At 54.1% G+C, this 26526-nt stretch overlaps 1 protein-coding gene across 1 annotated transcript in view; it reads left to right on the top strand.

Moving 5' to 3' along the window:
• The first annotated feature begins 7179 nt into the window (after positions 1 to 7179).
• Positions 7180 to 26526, top strand: part of LRP5 (LDL receptor related protein 5) — a 102296-nt gene continuing 82949 nt past the window's right edge. Inside the window, exon 1 of the mRNA XM_081062389.1 lies at positions 7180 to 7351. Within this exon, the coding sequence (XP_080918515.1) occupies positions 7291 to 7351 (61 nt within the window). The 5' untranslated portion in view covers positions 7180 to 7290. The remainder of the gene's footprint in view (positions 7352 to 26526) is intronic.

Raw genomic sequence — 26526 nt, 5'->3', positions numbered from 1 at the left:
GAAACAGAAACTCCTAACTACGATTTTACTTTAAAAATATCTCTGTGAATATGCCTAGAAAAGAAAGACTGGAAGGACATACATAAAAATGCTAACAGCAGTTAGAGCTCAGCCATGAGATTATATATGACTCGTGTTCTCTTTATCCTTTCCTATCTTTTCAAACTTCTGCAATAACCGTGAATTAATTTTATAATCAGAATATAAAATGAATCCCATTAACCTAATTAAACCCATAAACACTTACTTTCTCCCCTCTTAATCCTGGCTCCTTCCTTTCCAACTTTTAGCCTTGCAGACACCAACTGATTCTGTTTTTTTTTTAAATTTATTGGGGTGACAATTGTTAGTAAAATTACATAGATTTCAGGTGTACAATTCTGCATTACATCATCTATAAATCCCATTGTGTCTTCACCACCCAGAGTCAGTTCGCCTTCCATCACCATATATTCGATCCCCCCACCAACCTTTTCTAACACAGGGCTGCCCCAGGCCACTTGCACCTCCCCTGGACCCTTCCTCAGTCTATTGGGGCTGGCAAGGGATGAGTGGGGGAGAATCCTGACAGCATCCTCCCTGCCTGCCAATCGGCTTGCCCATGGCTGGGGGTCCTGAGCCACTGGGGAGTGGACAGGACAGGCTGGCAGTGATAATCTGCCTAGAGCTTTTCTTCCCAAGCCATCCTGCAAAGCTAATGGGGGCAGGGTGGGGAGGACAACTGTCAAAGCGTCCATCAGCAGCCCCCAACTTGGTTGAATATGGGAGGGTGGGAGGGTGTTAATATCCCTGACCCCACACTGGTGACTCAGGCAGTGGTTTGTGCGGGATTCATAGGGCAGAGCTCCAGGCTGCAAATCCCAGCTCCCCAGCTCTGAGGCTGACATAGACTGTGGTCCCAGGGCACGTGCTTAGCTTTTCTGAGCCTCAAAATGGCAATGGTGACATGGCTGCTCAGTGTCTGGCACGGATCTGCAGATATGCAGGCCCCCAAGTGTGAAAGTCATGAGCTGACCAGGGACACTCCAAGCGGTCCTGCCCCAGGGGAGCTACCCTCCTCCAGAAAGTGGCAGGAAGCCCAGGCCTGGGGCCCTCTGCACCCTAGTAGTAATACTTTATATTTTCTACCGTTATTTAAATTCCCAACGTAGCCACGATTTAAATTCCCAACGTAGCCACGCCGGGCAACTACCATTATCCCCAGCGGCACAGACTAAAAGCAGGTCCCCAGGGGTTCAACAACCTGCCAAGGTCATACAGTGAGCATTTGAATCGAACCATGTCCACTGATCTGAGAACCTGCGTTCTTTCCTTTTATCTTACACCCTGACAGCCTCAGGTGTGTGCAGTCGCTTCTCTGGCGAGATCTATCTTCCGAGACCCCATCCCCACTTTGCAAGAGCTGTTTCTTCTAACAGTAGTTAGATCTCAGCCATGAGATTATAGTTATATGACTTTTGTCTCCTTCCGACCAGAGCGCCAGGAAGAATCTGGCAGGGCTGGATGCTGCTGCCCCCTCGTGGCCTCCCGGCTCCCTGCAGGCCCGAGCCAGCAGCCGCCTCAGTACCCAGATGCCCGAGCCGCTCTGGCCCACCCCCGCCTCAGCCTCTTCCCTCCTCACCGCCCAAAGGACACAGGGCCTTGTCGAGAGGAGGAAAGACGGGGTCTGAAACCGCACGCCTTGCTTTCTGAGGGACCTCAGTCAAGTCACCCAGCCTGACCCAGGTCTCAGTTTCTCCCTCTGTAGAATGGGCGTTAGGAGGATTGCAGGAGCAGCATAGGCTCAGTGGAGCTCCTGGAGAAAACAGACTTGGGGAAAACTGCCCTGTGGCTTCTGGCCTAGATTGCACAGCTGAAGCCCTGGGGTTCACCCGGTCTTCTCAGGGAGAAAACAAAGTCTGGGTACAAAAGTCTGCAGCGGAGTTTGTTGACTTTGAGGCACATCAAAGGCGCCGCTGCGTGACCTTGGGTACGCAACAGGCACTGCCCGTTGCCCGCAGGGATATTTGGTCAGAGAGTTATCGACAAGCAAGGAAGGACTGTCATCCTTCCTGGCCTGGGAGGGGACGCTAGCAGGAAGCACCCCCAAGCATCCAGCCCTCAGCCTCGCTGCCCGGATGGGGCTGAGGGCACAAGTGAGCCCAGGGTCTAACTCATCCTCTTTGTGAGCATTCGCCTTCCCCCACCTGAAAAGGAGGTCCCAAGGTCCTGTGCTGGGTCTCCTCTGTCACCGTCCTCCAACAGGAACTCGGAAGAGTCCAAAAAGTCCCACGTGGCACCACCTTCCTGGTGTTAAAAAGGCGTATTTGTCCCGCCAGGAGGTTAAAACACTCCTTATCTCACAGTCTGTGGCCAGTTTATAACTTTATTTTTTAGTGACCATCCATAATTTGATCACCTAGATTCAAAATTTGTTAAAGTTTTGCCATATTTGCCAAAAATATGTTGAAAGTGCATTGCAGACAATATGACGGTTCACCATTAAATAGTTTAGCTCTCCTAAGAGCACTCCGCTACTTAATTAGAATAGTTTCGTCATATCTAAAAAATGCAATTCTTAATATCATCAGAGTTATATTTGAAGCCTTTTTTAAAAAAAGATCAGTCAGGACATCTCTTTTGTCTCTTTTTATGTAGGAGATGCATTGTATTGAAGAGTGATTTTTTAATTTTATTTTAATTTTTTGTTGGGGAATATTGTTGGGGAATATTGTGTGTTTCTCCAGGGCCCAGCAGCTCCAAGTTCTTGTCCTTCAATCTAGTTATGGAGGGCGCAGCTCAGCTCCAAGTCCAGTTGCCATTTTCAGTGTTAGTTGCAGGGGGCGCAGCCCATCACCCCATGCCATCCCACGAGGAATTGAACCGGCAACCTTGTTGAGGGCTCACACTCTAACCAACTGAGCCATCTGACCCCTCCAGAAGCTCAGCAGCAGATAGATGGTTGTCTTCAATCTAGTGGTGGAGGGCGCAGCTCACTGGCCCATGTGGGAATCGAACCAGCGACCTTGGCATCAGACACCGGCCTGCCCTCTCTCTGCCTTTCTGTATTAAGGCCCATTGTCATTGGATTTAGGGCCCACCCTGATAATCCAGGATGACCTCGTTTTAGGGTCCTTAACTAAATTATACCTGCACAGACCCTTTGTCCAAACACATTAACAGTCACAGGTTCCCAGGATTAGGATGTGGACATATCTGTTTGGGGGCCACTATTCAACCCACTATAGGTGTCTTTAAAGAGCTAAAAAAGGGACATCAAACCTGAATATCAACTCCTTAATCTGTATTGAAAATAACCCTGCTGGGTGCACCAGACATTCACGTGGCATTCTCCCCCAGGGTCGAGTCACACGACAAGCCACAGGTCAGGAGGAGTGAAGCTCAGGGCTACAGAAACTTAGGGCTGGATGCCAACTATCGGAGGGAGAAGAGCAAGTGTGTGGGGTTGCTTAACCCACACTTGCTCTCATGCCCTATGGTGGGCCCACACTAATCACAACTCACGTGAATGCAGGGCTTCAAAGTATAAAGAACATCTTTACGAATCTTCCCTTGGATGAAGTTCACATCAGCACTAAGAGATAAACAGTTGAGCAGATACCATTCCCATTTTATGAATCAGGAAACCGAGGCTCAGAGGGGAAGTTTAACCTGTGTCCCTCACACCCCAGCTATCTCCACAGGAGCCATGGCTCCCCTACCAATTAGCCTTGCACTGCCCACCACCATGCGCTGGTGGCAGGTTGCTCGGAGGTGGTGCTGTTGCAGATGGAGGCCCTCTGGGATCTGAGTGATGGGCTGGTCAGTGGACATCCCCTCTGCCCTCCTCCACCAAGCTGCCCTCAGGATGATGCTCGTGGTTCAGAGAGCCGGGAATGCTGGGAGCCTAAGGCACACCTCTGTCCACAGCGGCCAGGCCTGCCGGGAGGGAGGGCTCTCGTGCCCAGAATAACTCTCCAGAGTCAGCATGTTCCAGCATGGGAGGGAAACCAAAGAGGCATTTTCCCAAAATGTCACGGGGCTGAGGTTGCATTCTTCGATGGGCTTTGAATAGACCCCCAATTGAGCCCTTGTCCCCAGAAATGATTAGATCTGACAGGTGCTGAGCCCCTGTTACTTCCCTGGGATGGAACCTGCATCTGAGGAATAAATTGAGAGTGAACACATCCAAACGTGAGACCTAAGGAAACTTTCGTGGCGTGATGAGCTGTGACAGGCAGCCTTCTGGGAAGCCTAACACATTCTCCAGCTGCTTCTTACATTAGTGAAGAAATCTAAAGATTACTGCCCTTGTGATGTAGGAATTCTGCAGAATACAATAGTACTTCATTCTCATTTGTTCTTTACAAATCACTTTTCTCAAAGTTTGGATGGAGTCATTGCTGTGATGCCTGGATACCTGGGGCACAGTACCTTTCCTGTGGGGGGGGTCTCTACAATTGACACCCCAAGAGTTGGCACAGGAAACCCCAGGGCACCCCAGGAGCTGATGCCAGCCTCCACCATCCCCTGACTTAAACGCCCTCTTCTCTATTTATTGAAGTCTCCCATTCTGACAATCAAGCTTGTACCTTCCTCCTTGAGAACAAAGAATCCCAATGTTTGTTTGTTTGTATTCCTGGATCATTTTACTTTCAATCATCTGCATAACTGAGTGTAGGGTCTTCAGCTCCTCAGTATCCCTTCTCAGATTTAGAACCTTGACTTGAACTTTAGACCTAGCATAGTTCCTATGGCGAGCCACCCTGGGCCCCCTTCCACTCTTCTCCACAGCCAGTGCCCTTAGTAAGCCCCATTTGCTTTTCCTAAAGCATCCCAAATCCAGGTCCTTCTTACCATTCCTGAACTCCCCACCCCTTGCCAGTCCAAGCTGCCATCTCTCCTGGCTGCTACCATGGTACCCAGTCCCCTCATTCCCTCTTCCCTCCTGACAATCTTGTTCCCACTTAGCTGCCAGAGTGCTCCTTTTATAAATGCAAATCAGATCTTTTCATTTCATTCATTCAACAAACGTTTTGTAAGCACCTAGTATGTGCCAGGCCCTGGTCTAGGTTCAGGGGATACACAGGGAACAAAACAAATGACAGTCTCTGTTCTCATGGAGCTTCCATTCTTGGAGGGAAGAAAGGTAAGTTTAAACACTTAGTCTGTCAGATGTCGCTCAGCGCAAAGGAGAAAAGTAAAGCGAAGAAATGCAGCAGGAAGAGGCAGCATGAGTGGGTGTTCAAGGGGGTGTGGTTTACAACTTTCAAAGGCAGGTCAGGGAAGGTCTGGCTGAGCAACCGAAGACGTGGGAAAACAAACTATGTAGCTAACTGGGGTAAAACAGTTCCAGTAGAAAGACCAGCAAGTGCAAAGGCCCTGAGGCAAGAGTGTGCCCGGTGTGTCTGAAGACAAGCGAGGAGGCCCACAGTGTCTGGAGCCAGGTAAGGGAGAGGAAGGAGGGTGCAGAGGAGGTTGGCGAGATAATGGGAGGGGTGTGGCCAGATCAGGCCCAGTAGTTGCCATAAAGCCTTTGGCTTCTGTTCTGACTGACATGGGAGCCAGAGAAGATTCTTCAGCAAAGGAGGGATGTGATCTGACTTGTTTAAACAGGCTCATTCTGGCTGTGAGATTAGGCTGAAAGGGGTCAAGGCAGAAGCAGAAGACCCATGGAGGTGAGAGGGGACCCCAACAAGGGTAGTGATAGCACAGGTATGAGAAGAGCGGGGAGTCTGCATCTGTTCTGAAAGCAGAGCCAACAGGATGTGCTTCTGGGGTTGGGCACAGGGTGTGAGAGAGGAATCAGCAAGGGTTTTGCTACTTAACACCCACGATGGCTCCCCAGTGCTCTTGGGGTCCAGGTCTGATCTGCACTGCCTCCAGCTAGCTCCTCCTACTGCTTTGTCAGCCGTCCCTACCTCCCTACGTCAGACTTCTCCCAGACATTGCAGTACAATATTCTTCATTTTTCATGGCATTCCTCAGTCTGTTGATGGTATTTTGGTTTTTTTTTTTATTTTAAATTTATCTGTCTTCTTGTTTTTGCTTGCCTCCCGAGACTATCAGCCCCATTCAGGACAGAGACGATCTGCCCGACCACTAGGTTTGTAAGGTTGTCACAAGTACGAGAAGAATATTCGCATCGGTGCGTATGTTTTTGGTGATTTACCGCTAGTTCTCTCGCACCTGCAAGGTAGGCACTGCTTCCCTATTTTGTAAGGGAAGAAAGTGTGCCGGGAAGGTTATATTTAGACCTGCCCAAGGGCACACCTGATTCTAGGAAGCCGCAGAGCCAGAGTTGGGGCCCGTGGTTTCCAGAGCCGGGACTGTGCTCCCTCTGAGTCCCTCCTGTGCCCTGAGGGTCCAGGCAAAGCTGGATGGTCAGGTGGTCCAGAGCTGGGAAGATGAGGAGCTCAGTGCCTGCTTGGCGGATGAGTCAGAGATGAGGTCTGCCATCCTCGAGGGGCTTTCTCGCTCAGCCCGCTTAGAAGGATGTTTAGAAGACCAGCGTGTCTTCGCTCAGAGTCTGTACCACAACGAATGTAGAGGGCGTCCGTTTCGTTTAAAAATAAAACCTCAGGCCCACCCCAACCCCAGCCCAGCTACAGCTCCTGCCTCACTCTCTCTCATCCGCTTACAAGTGTGTTCGCGCCCTGCGCCGATTCGCCGTCGCCCTCTGCCCTCCCGGGTGACCTCACCAGTGGGAACAGGTGTCGCCTGGCCGCCAGACCCGGCCCTGCCGTGGGGGCTGCGGTCGCGGGGAAGTGCACAGACCTGGCTCGGGGCCCCTAGCTTTCAGCCCCCAAACTGCTTCACTGTGTGCCCGCGGGCGACGTCCCCTCTCCGAAAAAAAAAACCCCAACCCCCGTGCCTCAGTTTCCCCCTCGGTAAAAACCAGGTACTTGCGGCCCTACAGGTGACACACCTGCTTCCGGGCCCCGGGCCCTGCGGGGTGGAAGCCCCGAGCCCGAGCCTGCGCCCGGAGGAGCCCGGGCGGCCTTCCCCGCGGGAGGCGGGGGGCGCAGGGAGGGCCGTGGGGCGCGCGCGCAACGACCGCCTCGCCGCCGGCCGGCTCCGGGGGGCGCCCGCGGGAGGGCGCGGCCGGCGCGGGGGGCGCGGGCGGGCGGCAGCGGCGGGGGGCGGAGACGCGGCGCGGCTTCCGCTCCCGCGCCTCCTGCCTCCTCCCCCGTCGTCCTGGTCCGCGGCGCCCGAGGGGGAGGCGGCAGGCGCCGGAGCCGCGCGAGGAGCCGCCGCGCCGCGCCATGGAGCCCGAGTGAGCGCGGCGCGGGCCCGCCGGCCCCGGATAACATGGAGGCGGCGCCGCCGCTGCTGCTGCTCGCCCTCTGCTGCAGCCTGGCCCCCGCCGCGGGTAGGTGGGCGCGGGCCGCAGGGACAATGGCCCGGACGCCCTGGCGGCCCGCGGCCAAGTGCGCGGCGCGCGGCAGCCACTTGGCAAGTTGGGGGCGAGTTGGGGCGCGCGCCGCGGGTCCCCGCTGCCCCCCGCCGTCCCCGCCGCCCGGGGGCCGCGCGCGGTCCCTTTGTCTCGCCCGCCCGGGCCCCTCCCGCGGACGCCGGGCCCGTCCGGAGCGTCCCGGGGCGGCGCCGACCCCGCCAGGTGCGGCGCGGCGCGGGCGGGCGGGTCCTCACCTGCCCGGGCCCCGAGGCGCGCTCGGAAGTGCGCCCGCGTGGAGCCCGCGGGCGAGGCCGTGCTGGGACCCTGAGCGGGGACTTTCGGCCCGGGGACAGGCCTGGCCGCCCTGCGCTGGGAACGCTTGCGCGAGCCTGTTTCCGATGGCCGCGCCGCCGGCCTGCGAGCTCCGAGAACTGATTTAAGTGGCAGACAAAGTTCCGAGACGGGGCGCGGGGCGGCCTGGCCTGTGGCGCTGGCCTTTCCTCTGCGTCGCAGTAGTTTCCAAACGGACTGACACCTGCCAGGTGCCTGGAAGATCCGTCTGGCCGCTGGGGCCCCAGACAGTGACGCCCGGCCCGTGCCCACCCCACCGGCCGACTGTGTGGGGCCACCGCGGGGGGGACCCGGTCCCGGAGCGCGGCGTGGGGGGGCAGCGTGCTGGCGCCTCAGTTGGGCACAGCCTTGGGGCGATGGAGGGCTGGGGACCTCTCTCTCCAACTTTTGGTGTGTCCCAAGGGGTGGAGTTGAGGTCAGGAGGGCTCAGGAAACCTAAGCGCCTGCGAAACGCTACACATGTTCTTTTAATTTGGAGATTGCCATGTGGTTTTTGAAGCAAGTCTCTCGCTACCTAAATCATTATCTTCTGACGTGAGTGTTGTTTTTCCGCAGTGTGGCTGGCCAAGTAGACACGACCAGCAAGTCCTGTGCTCTTGGGGCTGCTGTTCTGCTGGTGGCTGTTATTTTGGGGAGTAGGGGGGGCCTCGGGGGCCTTTGTCTGAGCCTCTTCAAGACAAACAGCTGTCTCTCTGGATGTTTCCAGTGTGGACATTGCAGCGAGGTGTACTGGCCTGGCTCTGTGGTCACATTCCCAGTGCTGTGGCCCCTCCACTGAGGTTTGGGGGGGGGGGCGTTGCAGAGAAGCCATGGTTTCCTCAAGTCCCCCTGCCTCCTAGCCCAAGCCTAGAGACTGTCAGTGGTTTCACCCCAAATTTGTCTCTCTCAGGAAAGTGTTTACGTTTCTCGGCCATGTCTGATACTAGCAAAACAAGGTGACGACAAAACAATGACAGTATCTGGCTAGTTCAGGCCAACGCTGCTTCTTTTCTTTCCGGAAATGCCTGGAACGTGGAGGCAAAAGGGTTTTTTTTGGGAAGATGTTTGTTTTAAAGGTGGGGTTTCTTAGCTGGCTCTGTTGATCTGCACTTCCTTGCAGTTTGGGATTTCCTGTACCTTTTGGGGTGACGGTTCCTGGAGGCGAATGCCTGTCGTTGTGTGGTTCGAGCCCCTAAGAAGATGAATCGTGTGTGGAGTTCAGTTGTGTGTGAGGCAGAAATAGAGCTGATTATTTTAACATTAGGAAGCATGTCAGCAAGAGGGTTTTAGAGCACCAGCTGATGTGGTGACCCAGGCCTAAAATGGATGGACAACTCCCGGGACTGTTCTTGATATAGCATGTCCCTGATTTCTGTGTTCGATTTATGCATCTGTCCGGAGTGCAGCCAGTAAGTTGGTAGCTCATTATTTTTCCTGATTGCTTCCTGTTGCAATTTGAAGCTGTGAGCCCACGGAAGTGCCTTTGTTCCTGGTCCCGGTACTGGGAATGGCCCAGGCCGCGCCCCTCTGGCCCCACAGCACTTGCTCCAGGCCCAGCCTGTCCAGGACCACCCGCCCCCCCCAGGGTAGTTACTGCACATGCTCACTGCCTGGCCCACTGGTAGGGCCCAGTGTGTGGCTGTTGAGTAAACTAAATGCTCTGTGGAGTCCACTGAGAGAGCCACCCCCCCCCCCCCCGAAAGGACTCTGTTCTTTTCAAAGCAGGGCCCACATGCCTGTAACCTCCCGTTCGGATGCAAGAATTTCCCCAGTCAACCCAAACGATCCAGCGTTTGCTGTGGAGATCCCGTCGTATTTGGAACCCGTCTAATTTCAGCAGCACTGTGTCACCGCTCAGGCATTTGCCAGAATTTGCACACTGGTTGGGCGGGGGTGTGTGTGGGGTGCAGTCAGGTGAGGACGAAGCATGGCTGCCTGCCTATGGCTGGGGCTTGTCAGGGCTGAATGGGGGGGGGGGGCTTTGGGGTCAGACCAACCTGGTTTACATACGTGCTCAGCAGTTGGTTGACTTTGGATGACTTACTTAGCTTCTCTGCGTCCAGTATCCTCACCTGGTTACCCCAGGCAAGTTGGGAGCATTAAATGTTGTGTGAGAAACCCTTGGCACCATCCCAGTCCCGGGTGAGGGACTGGTGGTGGCAGAGCTGCAGTTTCTGTTGTGTAATGGGGTCCTTGATCTTTCTGGTCTGGAAGGTCTAGAAGCTGTTATTACACAGTCTGGATTTTTCTTCTCTGTGTGACCTTGGTTATCTCGTTTACTATCTGACTCATTTATTGCTGTGACACCGAGTCCAGAATGCTGAACTGTCTGGACAGAGCCCAGGTGGCTGGGGGTCTAATCTGCGCCTTGCTGCCTATTCTGGGAGGGGAGCTTGGGCAGCTGACTCTCCCTTTGTGTGCCTCAGTTTTCTCTTCTGTAAAATGGGGCTAATAATATAATACTTCCTACCATGAGTTTAGTGAGTAACACGAGCCTGGCTCTGTACCAGCTCTTATTATGGTTGATGTTACTCTTTGGCGCCTGTGTGAGGTGCTGGGGATAGAATGACAGATGAGGCCCAGCGTTTGCTGCCAGCCATTCTGCATAGAGAAAAAAGCTGACTAAACAGCTAGGGGAGGGGGGGCCCAAGGGGTTTCCCCTCACAGTCCCAGAGTCCTGTCCTCAGGGACCAGGTGGTCTCCTCCATTGAAAGAGACCAGATCACGCTGCAGAGTCTGGATGTAAGACAGAAGGCGATGGAAGCTTCTGGAAAACTTTAGTCAGGGGGGATAGGAAACATATGCTAGATTCAGGTCTGTCCTAGGTGAAAGGTGTTGAACTAACCTTTTTTTTAAATTGAGATGACATACACATCACATAAAATTAACCATTTTAAAGTGTACATTTCAGTGGCATTTAGTAGATTCACAATGTTGTACAACCACCATTTTTTATCAAGTTCCAAAACATTTTCATCACTCCCAAATAAACCTCCACTCCCATTAAATAGTAGCTCCCATTGCCCCTGCTTACCAGTTGGCTTTCTGTCTGTTCTGGAATTTCATCTACGTGGAACCCTACGCTATGTGATCTTTTCTCCTGGCCTTTTCACTTATTTAGTTTTACGGTTTCGAGGTACGTCCACTTGGAGCCTGCGTCAGCACTCCGTTCCTTTTCACGGCCGAACGAGATTCCATCAGATGGATAAAGCACATTTGGCTTTTCCACTCCCCCATTGTTGGGTACCTCGCTCAGTGGGCACAGGTGGGGGGCTGTGATGTCCCCGTGGGGTTAGGACAGTGGAAGCTATTTTAGGCTGGGCAAGGACGTGGGCAGGTTAGCATTTAGCTCCTCCCGCCTTGGTTCAGAGACTTGAGAGCTGATGGGGAAGGGGGCGGAGGGGACAAGTTAAGGGCTGGTGCTGGCCTCCGGGGGAGCAGGGGTGCTGGGAGGTGGAGTCAGTGCCATGTTCAGTGTTACAGAAGCCCTGAGCGAAACTGGATATTTGTGGCTTCTGAGGGCACTTAGCCCACTCTCAAAACGGAGAGGCTCTGATAGGAGTAAGGGGCTGTGTCCAGCCCTTTCCCTTTGGGGGCCTGTTGACACATTTGCTCAGAAAGTGGTGGTGGTGTGTGCTGGAGACCGGCCCCCTCTGCAGGGCCGTCCTGGGGACAGCACGGGTCCAAGTGCTGACATGCAGAGGCAGCTGCGGTTGCACAAAGAGCCGGCCCAGGGTCCCGCCCGCTGCGCCAGGCTGGTCTCTGCTTTCTCTTTAGCTCTGGAAAGCGGTTTGCTAGCTCTCGGCCTGTTTCGTCATCTGCAAAACTAGTTGGGGTTCAGGAGCGCGTGTCAGGAGGGACCTGGATGGAGGTTGTTCTTTGGACAGGCCATTGTGTGAAGGACGTGAGAGGTTCTGTTCTAGGCCTCCAGGTTCCCTTTTAAAAGTGCCCCGAGGTTCCAAGTCCTAACACCCTCATCCAGTTGGAGGCTGGAAGGTGGTGTGAGATGTTGGGTGTCTGTGTCTGGTGCACATTTGCCCCTGAAGAGTGGCTAGCAGCCCCGATCCAGGCGAGAGCCCCGGCCGGGAGCAGATCTGGCTGCTGGCCCTTCCCCGGTAAGTGGGGAACCTCTGTGCCTCTAAGTGGGGAACCTCTGTGCCTCTAAGCCATGTGGGCATGTGCCAAGCAGGGCACACCCTTGCCCACATTAGTTCTGCCCAGTCTTGAGCCCCGAGCAGGCCGGTTATCTGTGTGGCTCTGGGGCCAGTCTTTGGTTTCTAATTTGTCCCAGTTTGCCCATCACCCAGTAGGGGACAGTTAGCTCTCCGCTGGCCTGCCCACTGGCTCACCCTGCCTGGTAGTACTCGCCTCGTTCTCTTGAGGTAGCAGCAGCCACATGGCACTGGAACCTCAGGTTTGCTCAGTCTGTGCCCAGGTCACATGTCCTTTGTCTCTTGCTCCGGACCCCTGGAGGTTGTCATGGTGGCATCACCTGTGAGGAGGTGGGGAGATACTACTTCCTGGGTATTTTATTTGCTTTATTGGTCGGTATTTAATTCAACATGCACTGTTTGAGTGCTGCCAGTTTGCCTTGATGTATTTTTTGTAGTGGTTAAACTGCAGCGAGGGTTTGCTCAGGGAGCAGAGTGGTTTAGCCTTTTGGGGGTCTCTCATGCCCCTCGGAGAATCTGATGAAGGCTCCTCTCCCAGGAAGTCTGTTGCCCTCTGGCGCTAGCAGTGCTGGGTGTGCTGGGACCGTGCAGCTTAAGAGGGGGCTGTGTGGATCGGGACGGGTAGAGAGGGCTCCCCAGAGGCATAGCGAGGTGGTGGCCTTCAGGCTGGCCTGGACCCAGAGCCCCAGAGTGTGGCTGAGCTGGATCTCCCCGTCTGGGCCCCTCGCTGGCCACCGCACCGTGCCATTCTGCCAAGGGCCCCGCCAGTACTCACAACTGCCCACAAGGCCTTTGGTGGTCATCAGAACTATGTCCTCAGAGGCCCTGGAGTCAGGGCCCAGGGGCCGAGCTGCCAGACTGCCCGTGTGAGGTTGGCAGCTCACTCAGCTTGCTGGGCCTCAGGCTCTTCATCTGTAAAACACGATGACAGTGGTACCCACTGCATGGGGCTGTGTGAAGCTTCAGGGTCCATGCTGGTAGTGTGCAGGCTTTCTCTGTGGGACTGGGCAGCAGGGGTGGGCCGAGTGGGCAGGCTGACCAGCCCTCGCCAGGCTGACACTTACCCTCCTGTGTCTGGCCATGTGGGCTCTGCTTGGTGCCGTCACATAGGAAACTGTCCCTGGAGCTGAGGCCCAGAACTGACCCCAGGATCCCCTCAGGCCTGGCACGGCACACAGTGCGCCCCATGGGAGCAGGTGTGGGCCCCAGGGATCCTTAGAGCCGGTGGTTTCTGCTGGCCTGGCGGAAAAACGACTGTCCTGGGATCTGCCTTCCCCCTTTCCCTTTTGATTCTTTTAAATTCAGAGCTACTTTTTTTTATAGTGGTAAAATGTATGTGACATAACATTTGCCATTTTTGTCATTTTTATGTGTACAAGTCAGTGGCATTAATTGCATTCACAGTGTTGTGCAAACGTCACCTCTGTCTATTCCCCAGTGTTTTTATTACCCCAGATGGAAAGTGCACCCGTTAAGCATTCCCCATTTCCCCTGCTCTGCAGCCCCTGGGCACTTCTAATTGGCTTTTCTGTGTCTATCTACTCTAGGTACCTCCTCGTGGAGTCGGCCACTATTTGTCCTTCTGGGTCTGGCTTATTGCTTTCCGTGTAATGTTTTCGAGGTTCATCCAAGTTGTAGTGTGTGTGGAAGCAACGTTCCTTTTTATGACTGAATAACATTCCATTGTGTGGATAGAGCAGACTTGGTGTATCCGTTCATTCCTGATGGACACTTGGGTTGTTTCCACCTCGGGCTACTGGGAAGACTGCTGCTGTGAACATGGGGGTACAAGTGTCTGTTTGAGTCCCTGCTTGTACTTTTGGAATTGCTGGATCACAGGGGCAATTCTGTGTTTAATATTTTGAGGAACCATCGAACTGTCTTCCACAGAGACTGCACCATTTTGCATTTCCATCTGCGACGCACAGGAATTCCAGTCTCTCCAATCCAGGCCAGCACTTCTTTTCTCCTTTTTTGGCTGTAGCCGTCCTAGTAGGTGTGACGTGGTACCTGGTTGTGGCTTTGAGTTGCATTTTCCTGGTGGCTAATGACATTGAGCATCTTTACATGTGCTTGTTGGCCACTTTCTTTTACAAATATATACCGGGGGTACCCAAAAAATGTATACACATTTTAAGAGATGGTATCTATGCTCAAGCAGTAGTTTGCTGTCATCAGAAGTGTCTGGATGCTGATGGGAACCAGTTTGAGCGCCTCTTGTAACCGCAGAAGTCAAACGTGACTTGTATTCATCTTTTGTTATCGGTATATATTGAGTATTACAATTAATACAGTTTTTTCCTTTCTCAAAATGTGTATACATTTTTTTGGCACCCTCTGTATGTATTTTAAATGCAAGACATCCATGAATACATATAAACAGCTTGAGCATGGGCCATGGTCCCCTCTTTGTGACGATGAGTGTCCGTGTTTGTTGCCTGTTTTAGTTCTCTCCTCCCAGATGACCAGACCTTGAATACGTTTTTTTCACGTGTTACGTTTTTTTGAACGTGTACTCCTATCTTTTACATAAATCCAGTCACTGTGTATCATCCTATAGCGTGTCTCTTTCACTTGCTAACGTATCAAAACCGTTTTCTGTATCTTTACTTGTAGGTCGTCATTCTTTTTGAAAGCCAAGTACTATTTCACAGTATGGCTGTACCGTACGTCAGGGCCTTGACCCAGTTCAAGGGCATTTACGTTTTTCCAGTCCCTGTTGCAAGGCCTGACACAGTGAACACCATGGTTCACACCTGTGCACGTGTATACAAGCGTTTCCGTAGGATACATTCCTTGGCAAAGAGTATATCCATTTATAAGTTTACAAAGATACTCACAAATTCCTCCAAAGGCCCGTTGAACCATTTCACCCATTTTCATGTGTGCAAAAGCCCTTTTGGAGTAATTTTATACCCAATTTATACCCTACCAGGCATCAGTGAGAGAATGTGCTTTCCCGTATCCTCTCCAAAGCTAGCAATTACCGGATTCTATTTTTTAAAATCAACTTGGTTAAAACTATAATACATTTTGACTTGCATTTCCCTTGTTACTGGCTGATCGGCCATTTGTATTTATTTTTCTGCGTATTGCCTACTCTTATCCTTAGCCCATTTTTCTGTCAAGTTGTTTATCTTTTTCTTATTGCTTTGTGGGAACTCTTTATTTGGTGTGGACATCAATTCTTTGTTGTGTGGTTTTTTAACCCCTAGGTTTTTCTCTGGGTTTTGTGTTTTATATTCAGACATTCTTCTGTCTACTTTTTAAGGCGGGGGTTACAGTATGAACTGTCCCTGCCTCCTCCCCCCTCAGTAAGTAGACAGGGAGGGGTCCCAACACCTTAACTGACTGGCTCATCCTATCTCCATTAATTTAAAATGCCACTCTTTCATGTACAGTGTCCACAGATGTTTGGCTGTTTTTTTTATGGAACCTTCTGTTCTCCGTTGACCTGTGGGTGTCTTTCTGTATCAGTAAGGCTATTGTTTTAGTCTCTGTAGCATCAGTGTATTTTGAGATCGATTGTGCAATTCCCCCTTCATTGCTCTTTTGAAAACCTTTGTGTGGACTCTTGTACCTTTACTCTTTTGCGATAAACTTCAGAGTCAACCTATCGGGTTCCATCCTTTGATCTCTTCATCTGGGGACAGTAAATGGTGACATTCAACAGGTGTCTGGAGGCTGGACTTTAGAAGTGGTCTCCTACAAGCGAGCAGGTCTCTGGCTGTGGACATAAATTCATCTGTGGCTGCGATGGAGCGAGTCTGCCCATTTTTGGTTTCTGTCAGCACCTGGAGTGCTTCAGAGATGACGTTTGTGCTGAGTTGCCTGAGACGATCCTGCTGCCTCGCTCACACCAGTGTCTGCTCAGGAAACAATCGCTAACGCAACTAATTCCAGCGTTACCCGAAGGCAAATATAATTACCACGTAAATTATTGCTCCCCTCCCCTAGCTCATTCCAGAACAAAATGTGAGCAACTTTAATTTCTTCCTCAGGCTGTACCCGTCCATTAGCCCAGATGAGGAGGCGGTACCTGCCTAGCCAAACTCTCAGGAAATTGCTCAATGGGGCATTAAAAGCCGCCGGAGCACGTGGCCCGGCCAGTTCTGGTGTCTGGGTGCCTTCCAGCTGAGTTGTCACTGCCCAGGTCTCTGCGTGAGTTTGCTTAGTGCCTGGTTGACTGGGGTGTGTGGTTTGTGCTGTATTGTGGGCAAGCGGGCAGTGCCAGTTCCCAGCCCAGGCTGCCGTGGGCCTCCCCTACCACTGTCCCCTTCTTCAAGATGCTCATCACACCTGCTGTGGCCGCTGCAGCCCTCCATCCTTGCCGGGCTCTCTGCTGCAGCTCCCAGGTTGGGCAGGACCCGTGCACTGCTGACGGCCCACTTGCAGTGTCGCAGCGGGCTTTATGGTGTCACCTGCGTTTGCACAGAGTTCTCCTGTCCCATGGTCCAAGCGGAGTGTCAGCTTACAAGGGCTGAGATGCTGGACATTTAGCCCTGCCAGGAGCAGTCTCCAGTGCAGGGGACTTGTTTGTGGCCCCTGCCCAGAGGGGAGTGTGCTCCTGTTCATTTTGGTGCAGGCTGTGGCCACAGCGTTGCCTCTCCCTGCGGAGCTGGTGACCACCTGGCTGATGTCTGTGACCAGAGCAGCCCTAAAGCGTGTCATCCTTTGCCCAGGTCCTTGATCTGCTAGGCTGGGTGTAGGGTGCTGTGTCCGTGGGGAGGCTTAGAGACAGGGTAGGCCCAGCGTGGGTCTGTCTGCTGCCCAGGGTGGTCTCTGCATGTTCCCCAGACGATGTGCAGCAGGCTGGTGGGATGGCCGGCTGAAGGCTTACGTATTTTCCGTTAATCTCCCCGCCTCTAGAAGACGCTTGAGCAGCAAACGGTGAGATGCATGGAGGATTGCTTGAGACAGGAGAGCAGGAGAGAGAGCAGTTTCCATCCTTTGGGCTCCCATTTCTAGTGTTTTTTAAAAATTCCCCTCTGGTTGAGAGATTGTATACTTTCAAGGAAAATACATTTGTTAAATAATAAACTTTCCTGCTTATTGATCCCAGACGTGCACGATCGCCAAGCAGATCTGGTTGGAGTTCTGTTGCAGGGTTTCCATTATTCCCTCACCCAGCAGTTTCCATTTGGCTTTTCAGCGTTGAAAGCACCTCTCGAGCCAGCACACCTCGTGGTTCCTTGGGTTGTGGCCCCGGGCGGCAATAACTGTTTTGGAGGGTGAGGCGGGTCTGCACCAGGATCCAGGCCGGTCTGGCTGTGAGGGAGCACTGGGCTTCAGGCAGGCGCTTGCTCCGGACCGACCCGCTTGGAGCTCTCTCCCAGGCCAGCCCTTTTCCCGCTGGCGTGTGTGTCTCTGCGTGCCCAGTTCCCGAGCACATGGACGGACCTTCCTTAGCGTCCTCCGTGCACCAAGACCTTCGTTTACACCTCGCCCCACTGCATCCTCAGGCCTGTCTGTGTGGGGGCGCTATGATTATACCCCAACGGGTGAGGAAACCGAGGACCAGAGGGGTTAACGTTCTTGCCCACGGCCGCAAAGCTGCATGGAACCAGGAACGTGAGCCAAGCCGGAACAGGTGGAGGGGCCAGGATGGAATGTGGCCGAAGGTGGGACCCCCACCCCACGCGCTAGCCCCCACCCTGGGGGCTGTGCCGAAGGATGGTGTTAGGGAACCGCCCGCCGTGGGCCTGTGAGGGGGGAGTCTTCCAGGCTTTCCAGGCATTTAATGACTAATCCGATTTTACCATGATAGGGGCTTAAGTGTCTGGGATCTCAGGGGGTGTTGTGTTTTTGACAGGGGGGGGAAGGGAGGTTCAGGGTCTTTCCAAGCTTCACTAGCTCATCAGCAGAGCAGGATGGTGCAGCATATCGGAATGCTGAGCTGAGTTAGGAAATTGTCCCAATCCATGATGGGTGAGGCCCTCGAGTGACAGGGACATATTTGGTTCAGGTGTCCGTCTCCCGCTGTTTGTAAGTGTGAAGAGAACAGGTGGGCCTTGTCCGTCCTGCCTGCCTGTAGTACTTAAGCCCAACTCGCTCTCCAGTGGGAATGCTTGCAGGCCACCGTGGCATGGTGTGTGCTGGCCTCTGAGCAGAGCCGCTGTCTCAGGCACCTCCAGACCGAGGCTATGCTGAGCCCCAGCCTCCTTCCCGGCTGCCCCCCCCAGTTTTGCTGTGAACAGCTGAGGGGGCTGCCAGAGGAATCCCAGCAGCGAGCCCGCCCAGCCCCTGAGCCTGGAATCCAGGGCCCCTCCACCTGTTCCGGCTTGGCTCACATTCCTGGCTCCACTCAGCTCTGCCGCCGTGGGCAAGAAAGTTAACCCCTCTGGGCCTCCGTTTCCTCACCCGTTGGGGTATAATCATAGCGCCCCCACACAGACAGGTCTGAGGATGCAGTGGGGCGAGGCCGTAAAGTGCTTAGCACAGGCCGCCTTTGGTGAGCGCTCAATAATTATTAGCTATTAGGATTATTATGGCAATTATCATTATTCTCTGGGGAGAGAACCCTCGGGGTCCTGGAATCAGGTTCTACTCAACTGCAAGGTGGCCAGCCTGGTGGAAACCATCTCAGCTGGGTGGACCCCTCTGCCCATCACCGATTAGAAGGTGGAGCGTTGAGTTGGTTAATTGCCTCCAGGACCGAATCTGTTTCCGTGCCTAGGTAAAGCTGGTATTTATTTTGTAGCTGGAGGCCTAGTGGGGTGGGCTGTGTAGCCCTGCGATGGGGAATAGGGACAGACGTCTGAAGGCGCACTCGTCCGGCCTCTGCCGTCAGAGGTGTGACCAGCGGGTGTTTCTGCTTCACTCCATCTGGAGACCATCCATCTATTTCATCTATTTGTAGGCATTGCCAGTGTACCCCCTGCCGCTCAGAACATTGTTAGGAACCTTGCTTTCTTCTTCCCCTGTTGCCTTTCTTCCCTGACAGCCGCTAATGAGCCGGCCTGGCCAACTCGCAGGGCTGCGGCCACCCCTCTGGAGGCCTGACCAGCAGCCCTTCCCCTTCCCACTTGGTCAGCTTCCCCCTGAAGGCAGAGGAGGGAGCCCGGCGTCCCTCAGATGGTTAGTACCTTTCCCTTAGACTGCTGACTGGGCTCTGTGCCCAGTAGGTACTCTGAGAGCTGCTGCTCTTCGGGCCGTGTGCCAGGCTGCATCTGTAACGTGGAGGGTGCAGCCCACCACCCTCTCTTCTGCAGCCTGGGGTGGGAGCCCTCCCTCCACACCTGCCCTCTGGCCACGAGCCCAGGTGGGACCTGCCTCTTGTTGGCTGGGCAGGCGCCTGGCTTTCCTGACTTCCTGTTGTTGCCTCTAGCCCTGGAGTAACTTAAGCCTCTAGCAGGTGTGTGCTGACTTGCTCCTGTGTGCCCGGCACAGAACTAGGCTCCTGGAAGCAGGATGAGCACAGGCAGGCAGGGGCCCCGTCCTCATGGCTGGCCCAGGCGGGGCCGGAGAGCGGTACAGCACGCGCTGACCCTCGGTCAGCGGTGTGCGACGGAGTTGACGGCTCTGAAGGGAGAGCAGTGCTTTCCTCCCGTGCCTGCTGCCCAGGCCTGTCTCCTGTGCCGCCTGGATGGGTCTCTCCCTCTGGGGAAAGCACAGCGGCCTCTCTCCCTGCAGGTTGACCTCCTGCTGCCTGGCAGGTTATTCTCCCACTGTTTCGACTTTCATACCAGCCCTGGAGTCAGGGAGGCCGGCTCTGTCTCCACGGCCACCGATGAGGCTCAGAACGGGACGTGGGTTTGCAGAGTGAAGCAGTGAGGGGCAGGCACTCCCTTAGGAGCATTAGGCCTTGTCGCATAGGAGACATGTAGCTCCATGCTTAGAATCCCCAGGGCACCCATGTGGTCCCCGTGAGGGGTGTCCCCGCGGAATGTGGAGTCGTGCTCCTGGGTTGCCGTGTGGCTTTAGCGCTCGGTGTCTCCATGCCCCTGTCCTACAGATGGGAACACTGAGTCTGAGGAGGACGGGGACCTTGCCCGATGTCCTACACAGCGGTTATCTTCCCTTCCCACCTTGGCATGTGGGGGCCTGGTTGGGCAGGATGGTGCAGCATATCAGAATGCTGAGCTGAGTTAGGAAATTGTCCCAATCCATGATGGGTGAGGCCCTCGAGTGACAGGGATGTATTTGGTTAAGGTGTCCCTCTCCCACTATTTATAAGTATGAAGAGAACAGGTGGGCCTTGTCCGTCTTGCCTGCCTGTAGTGCCTAAGCCCAACCTGCTCTGGGCACCCCAGAGATGAGCAGGAGGGGCTGTTGACCCACCAGCCTGGCCCGACTGCTTCTCAGAAGCATTGGGCTGCAGCGTGCGGCTCTTATTCCAGAGGACAGAGGGTTGTACTGGACAGGATGAAGGAGTGCGGTCAGGTCGTGGGAGGGACTGCCCTGTGGGGACCCAGACAGAGGCCACGGGTTGTGCCTCCTCATGGGCATACAGGAGGGTCCCTGCAGCGCCTGGGGGGCAGATTCACTGTCTGGATGTGGCTCTAGTCCCACCCTTCTGCACAGAGATCCAGGGTCATTCGATTGCCCCATTAGGCAAAATGAATGAATTTCAAGTGCTGTGGGAAGAACCTGGGCATTTGATCTTCCCTTGTCACTGATTAGCTAAGTGTGACTTTGGGCAGGTTACTTTGTCCCCTTCTGTCTCCATTTCCTTGTATGTAAAATGAGGTGACGTTAGGCCCCTCTCCTGTTAGGAACAAGTGATGTCAGTTACAGGGAGCAGCTCACACGCTATGACTCAGAAAGGGAGCTCTGGGGTAGAGAAATGGACACATCCCTGGAACTCGTCCGATTTTCTCTGTGGGGAATTCTGTTTCATCTTTAGGGACTGTTTGCAGAGTCCCCGGCACACTGGGGGAGTTCCCCTAAGCCCTGCAGAACCCTAATTATGGGCGTCTCCTCATTCTTACGAACCTCCAGACCCGACGCTTAGCTTGGTTTCCAGGATAATCGGAGCTGGTGCTGGGTGCTGAAATTTACAAGCAGCCCCCAAACCCGCACGGATGCTCTGTGAGACGCCAGCTCCTCGAAGAACGTCAGCACATCAGAGGCTTCAGCAGGTACCAGCAGGCGAGAGGTTACAAGCAAATCACCGGGAGGGCGTTTGAGTTTTCTTTCATGTGATGGTTTTCGTTTGTCCACGTCGCACGGGACAGACGTGTCTTGAGCCTGAGGTGTTTTTTGTTTGGCTCTGGGTATCAGCCTGTGGACCTCGGCACCCAGGGTGGCTGCTTTTTCCCCCAGAAACAGTAGATCATTTGAAAGCAGAGCCTCCCAATTTTGCCCCATAAAAAGGAGATTCTGCAGTGTGATGGTAAAATTGGCATGTCTTCATTATTATGATTTTTGTGCAACACTTGAAGAAAATAAAAGCTGGTACAAAGGTATGTTTGTTTCTGAAATGTGTTTCCTTTCCCAGATGTTCTTTTCTGCCAGTTCCAAAATGCACTCTGAGCTCAGTTCTCCAGTTTCCTCTGCAGGCAGAACAATGAGATCTCTGTAAGCACGCGGGGAAAACGCCAGTGGGCCTGGGGAGGGTTTCTCCCGCCTGGGGGGAAACGGCCGGTCTCTGCCAGCCCGAGTAGAGATCCGCTGACTGTCAGGGGTTTGGCGGTCCGCTGGCCCATGGTGGTAGCTTGCAGGGTGGTGGCTTAGAGGTACCACAGAGGTGCAGGCCTTTGTTCTGGGTCCTCGGGTTTGCTGTGTGGCCTTGAGCTAGCCAGATGTTTGCAACTGCGTTGCGTTCCTGGACCCTGGGTCTTGGTACTGGATCTGTTACCTGCAGTTGATCTGGCCCCTTTTCTCGCCCCCCCCCCCATCTTTCTGGCATCAAACACTGGTCCCCATCCAAAGGACAGGTCTCTAGGACGCAGTGCAGATGTAAAGTTGGCGGGAGAGCCAGGTACGACTGAGTGGGTGTCCCCAGAGTCCAGTGGGGCCCCTGGCTGCTCCGTTTGTCGCTGTTTTCTTGAGACTGAGTGTGTGTGTATGTGTGTGCGTGTGTGCATGTACGTGCTCCTTGGGGGGGCTGTGAACCACACACATACACACACGTGCACATATACACGCAGTATCCTCAGAGGTGCCTCCTTGGTTGATTTCCAAGGACAGCTAACAGACCTGTAAAAGCTTGCACTCTGGGCGGTTTGGAAACTAGTCTCCATTAAGAATAATCTATGGGGTTGCTTTACGTGGGGCATGCGTTTAATGAAAATCTTTATTTTTTCGGTCAATGCATCCTGCCTTAGGACACCCGAGATACAACTATCTCAACTTAATAGGTAAAAACAGCTAACATGTATTGCACGTGTGCATTGGAACCGGCAGGTTCTAAAAAAGTGTTCATTGATTGACTCATTTAATCCTTCGTGCCGCTTGGGGGCTGGGTGCCATCACTACCCTGTTGTAGAGATGAGGGAACTGAGGCTGGGAGAGCCTGAGGAACTTGCTCAGGGTCACGCAGGCACTAAAATGGGCAGACTGAGGCTCTACTGCCCGCCTCTTAATCGTCATTCGAATTATAAAAGTGTTTTATTTCATCTCTAAAGGAAATTGGCTGAAGAGCCCCAAGTACATTTAAATAAGCTTGGTGCTGAGTCCAGACCTCAGTCTCCTCATTTAGCAGATGTGGAAACTGAGGCCTGGGGAGGGTCAGTGCCATCAGAACCACTCTCTTGGGTGGCCCTACCTCCTGTAGGAACCTGAAGGCTGTTTGAATGGGGCCTCAGTTCTTTGGCTGAAAACTATTGACGCTCCTTCCAGCAGAATGGACCAGCAGCCAGCCCCGCCAGGGCCCCCGAGTCACTCTGTTCCCGGGACTGTTACTCTCAGTCTTTGCCGTGGCCACGGGCCACTTCCGGGAGCCTGGCAAGCCAGGAGCCGTTGAACTGAAATGGTATGTAATCAGAATGCTATATTTTGTCGAAAATAAGAATGTCAGTAACAGGCTGGTTTCTGGCAAGTCAAACTGGGACTCTGAAATACATATTTTTTTCTGCTGTGTCCTCAACCTTCTAATTAGAGAAAAGGCACATTTGCAGATAAAAGTCAAATGTCACAGTCCCTAAAAGCTTGTCCTACTGTAGGTATCACTGAACTGGTAACATTCCATGGTTCCATGGCTGCGAAATGCAGGCTTGCAGTGAGCGTACGTGCACGCACGTGTGTGCACGTGTGTGTGCGCGTGTGAGAGGGAGGGAGAGACAGAGGTGCCTGCTGGTGAGCCCTGGCTGCCTGTTTCCTTCCCTCTCAGGCCCCCGGGCCTCTGCTTCCGGCCCCCCACTACTGTCAGCACCTGCCTGGCCACTGCGGTGAAATATATATGTATTTGCCCAATAAAAACATACTTAGTAGGGAAATGGCTTTCAGGGAAAAGCACTTTCCCTCACAGGAAAATCTCTGCTGAGCAGCGTTCCGTGATCAGACCCTGACTTTTACCACTGTTAATGGACTGGGTTTTGGAAAAGGAGATTTGGCTCTGGTGACTGTTCCTGGCATGGGATGTGTCCTCCCCTCGCTGGAGTCTGACTGGAGGCCAGACAACACTGAGGCAGCTCTGGGGGCTCGGCGGCCAGGGGTCCTGGTCCATTGGGGTCATTTGGGTCCTGTGCTGTGTTGGTGGGTGGGACGCTTCCTTGTCAGTGGGGACCAATGTCCTGGAGACCACCCGCTCGTGTGTATCTGGGTGGAGTGTTGCACACGGTTTCCTAGTAACCAGATGGAGAAGCCCCTTCCTCAAGGCAGTCATCATGGCCGTGGCCAGAGGCGGCTTCTCTCAGTGTGGGGAGAGTGGAGCACTGATGGACGTCAGTCTTCTTGTCCACGAAAGAGAGCAGAGGGGCTGTGGGCTGGGAAGTGAGGGTGCTGAGCCAGGCCTCTACTGGCGCATGCGATTCAGTTGTACTTGTGTGTTTTCCATTTCACTTTACCCTGCCTCCGAACTAAAAAATATTCAGTGGTCAGATACATTTGGGAAATCCTGAGATAATGGAAGTGAGCTGGGTTTCCTCACTGTGGGACTTCCCAGGGCCTTTCAAATGGTAATTACATGCCTGGCTGTGTCCCCTCTACCTAGTCTTCCTTTACAGTTGAGAAAAGAGGGCCATTACTGGTGTGTAGGCTGGGTTGTGCCCAAAGTGACACGTGACATCGCCAGCACTGTTCTTTACGGTCACTCTGGCTTTGGTGTGGCCTCTTCACAGTTGTCACCTCTGGGTGGTGGTCTCCTCACTCTCTGCTGAGTGCATGGAATGAAGGACCCAGTGTCACGGCTGAACCTTAAGGTCAGCGTAAGCTCCTGGCCACTCCCATCAAGAGATTTGGTAACAGTTGTCTGCTTTACATTCTTTGAGCTGCTTGTTGTTGCTCTGGGGATTGTTTCCCCTCAGATAGGCTCAGAGTCCAGAGTCTGTAGGGTGATGTGTGGCAGGGGGAGAGGTCGCGGAGCAAAAGGTCAGAGGGCCCTGAAGCCCGCCTCCGCCTGTCACGTGTGTGCTGCGTGGCCTCCTGAGCTGCTCCACCTGTTGGAGCTTCGGATTCTCCAGCTGCTGAGAAATAAGACTGCTCCTCACCTGTGGGGTCATGAGGATAAGCTGGGGCAGCTAGAGGGTGGGGAGCGCACAGTGGGCCCACAGACGCTAGTTTCTTCCTCTGCCCATCCCCCTGGGGTCTGCTGTCCCGGGTGAGTGCTAGGCTGGGGGCTGGGCACGGGTGGCTGAGACTTAAAAGGTGGGGGGCTTGATGACCATCTGATAGGCATCCCCTCTCTGCGTGGGTGACCATAGACTGGGGTGACACTCTCTGCGTGGGAATTAGGCCACACGTTCACTCCTGGGGGAGCCCAGGTCACTTGGACCACGGTCGGGACGCTCAGAGTGACCTTTGGGAGCAGTGGGCTGCCCGACTGACACCCTGGCGTCCCTCTGGCAGGCACAGAGTGGCCCTTCGTCAGTTCCTGGGCCTTTGCTTGTCTCCCGGGACTTTCCAGAGCAGCCGACCCAGGCTCTTCCTCTAGCAGAGGTTCAGTCCTGTCCTTGGCACAGCCACCTGCCCTAGGGCCATAGCCCTCCACCCCACGCAGGGGGACAACCCCCTCCCCAGCCCATCGCCCTGTGTAATGGAGGCTGGGAGGCCTACGTCCTGTTTCTTTGTGCTGTAAGGTGTTGGAAACAAGAGACCTCATTTTCTTTTTATCTTTCACAACTGATTTCTTCTTTCCTGCTCCACCCCCCAAACCTGACCCTGACCGTTTCCTGCTCCTCTGACCTTTGAAATATGGTCCCTGCTCTGGAAACTTGCCTGGCCCTCAGCGTTAATTGCCGCCTTCCTATAGGGCCGTCTGCATGCACACACATGCGAGTGTGTGAGTGTGTGTGTGTGTGTTAGGATCAGAGAAACTGGGATGGGGGCTGGGGGACAGCAGAAATGGAGTCACTGAACTGGGAGGAAGAGGACGAGCTCCAAACTGCATTGGGATCCTGGGCTTGGCCGAGGGTCCTGGGGCAAATGTGTGTCTGGAGGAAAGCAGGGGTGGGGGTGCGGTGGGGTAGGGGTGTGGGGTGTGGAGGCTCCAGGAGCTGGGCAGGTGCGAGGTGAATGTAGGGAGCAGTGCTGAGCTGGGGCTGGGCAGGTGGGCACCAGACGTGGCGGCCTTTGTTTTGCAGCCAGTGGTGTCACACAGCTTGATGAATGTCCCCAGCTCATTGCGTTAACCCAGATCAAGTGTAGACCTTGCGGTGTTCTGGAAGGTTCCTGCATCTGCTTCCCAGCCTCACCCACCTGCCCTGGCCCAGCACGTACCATCCTAGTTTTGTGTGTTCTGAACTCCCCACCCTTGTGGTTGTAATAAAAGCCCTTTACAACCTGAGCAGCCTTGTTTTGGGATGAGGCAGGCGGCCCCTGGGAAGGGGTTCCGGTCCTAGGCCCCCACCTTGGCTGCATGCCCCCATTTGAAGCTAAATACGGTATTTATTCATTATTTTTATGCAAATGTCAGCAGCTCACAGATCATTGGTCGATCCTTATCGTGGCAGCACCTGTAATGGGAAGGCTGGAAGGAGGGCCCTCTGCCAGAAACCCCTTGGCAGCTGTGCCCTGCTCTGCATGGGGCCCAGTGGGTGGCATCGGCCATCCCTGCCCTGAGGTGGCAGGGTGTGGGCCCTGTCGAGGGAGGGTACAGACAGCAAGCTCAGGGGAGGTGGGGCTAGCTGGGCGGGCTTTCACCTGGGCCAGGTGTAGAGACCAGGGAGGGTTTTGTGGGGGTGGGAACGACTAATGGCATGGAGGCCGAGAGGGTGAGGTCTTCTGGAGACTTGGTGGGAGTGGGGGGTGGGGGTGGCGGTGGGGGTAGGAGAGGGGGAGGAGTGTCCTTGCTGGGGAGCTAGGGGGGGCTGAGGTCAGGTTGGGGGGCTGGGAGAAGAATTTGGGGGTGTTCCCTTTCTTAGCGGGTCCTGAGGTGGATTGATGAATGGGAGAGTCTTTAGGGGGCTGATAGCTCAGCTGAGGTGGAAGCCGGGGGAATGGACTCACTCTGGGGCGTTTGGAGATGTTATCGAGAATTCCACTCTGGCTGGGCCCTCTCAGGCCTGCAAGTTTGAGTTTGCGGAGCTTTCCATAAAAGGCAGGACATCT

The sequence above is a fragment of the Rhinolophus hipposideros genome (assembly GCF_964194185.1).
Source record: "Rhinolophus hipposideros genome assembly, chromosome: 10".
NCBI lineage: Eukaryota > Metazoa > Chordata > Mammalia > Chiroptera > Rhinolophidae > Rhinolophus > Rhinolophus hipposideros.
This window is presented reverse-complemented; position numbering and strand designations above follow the sequence as displayed.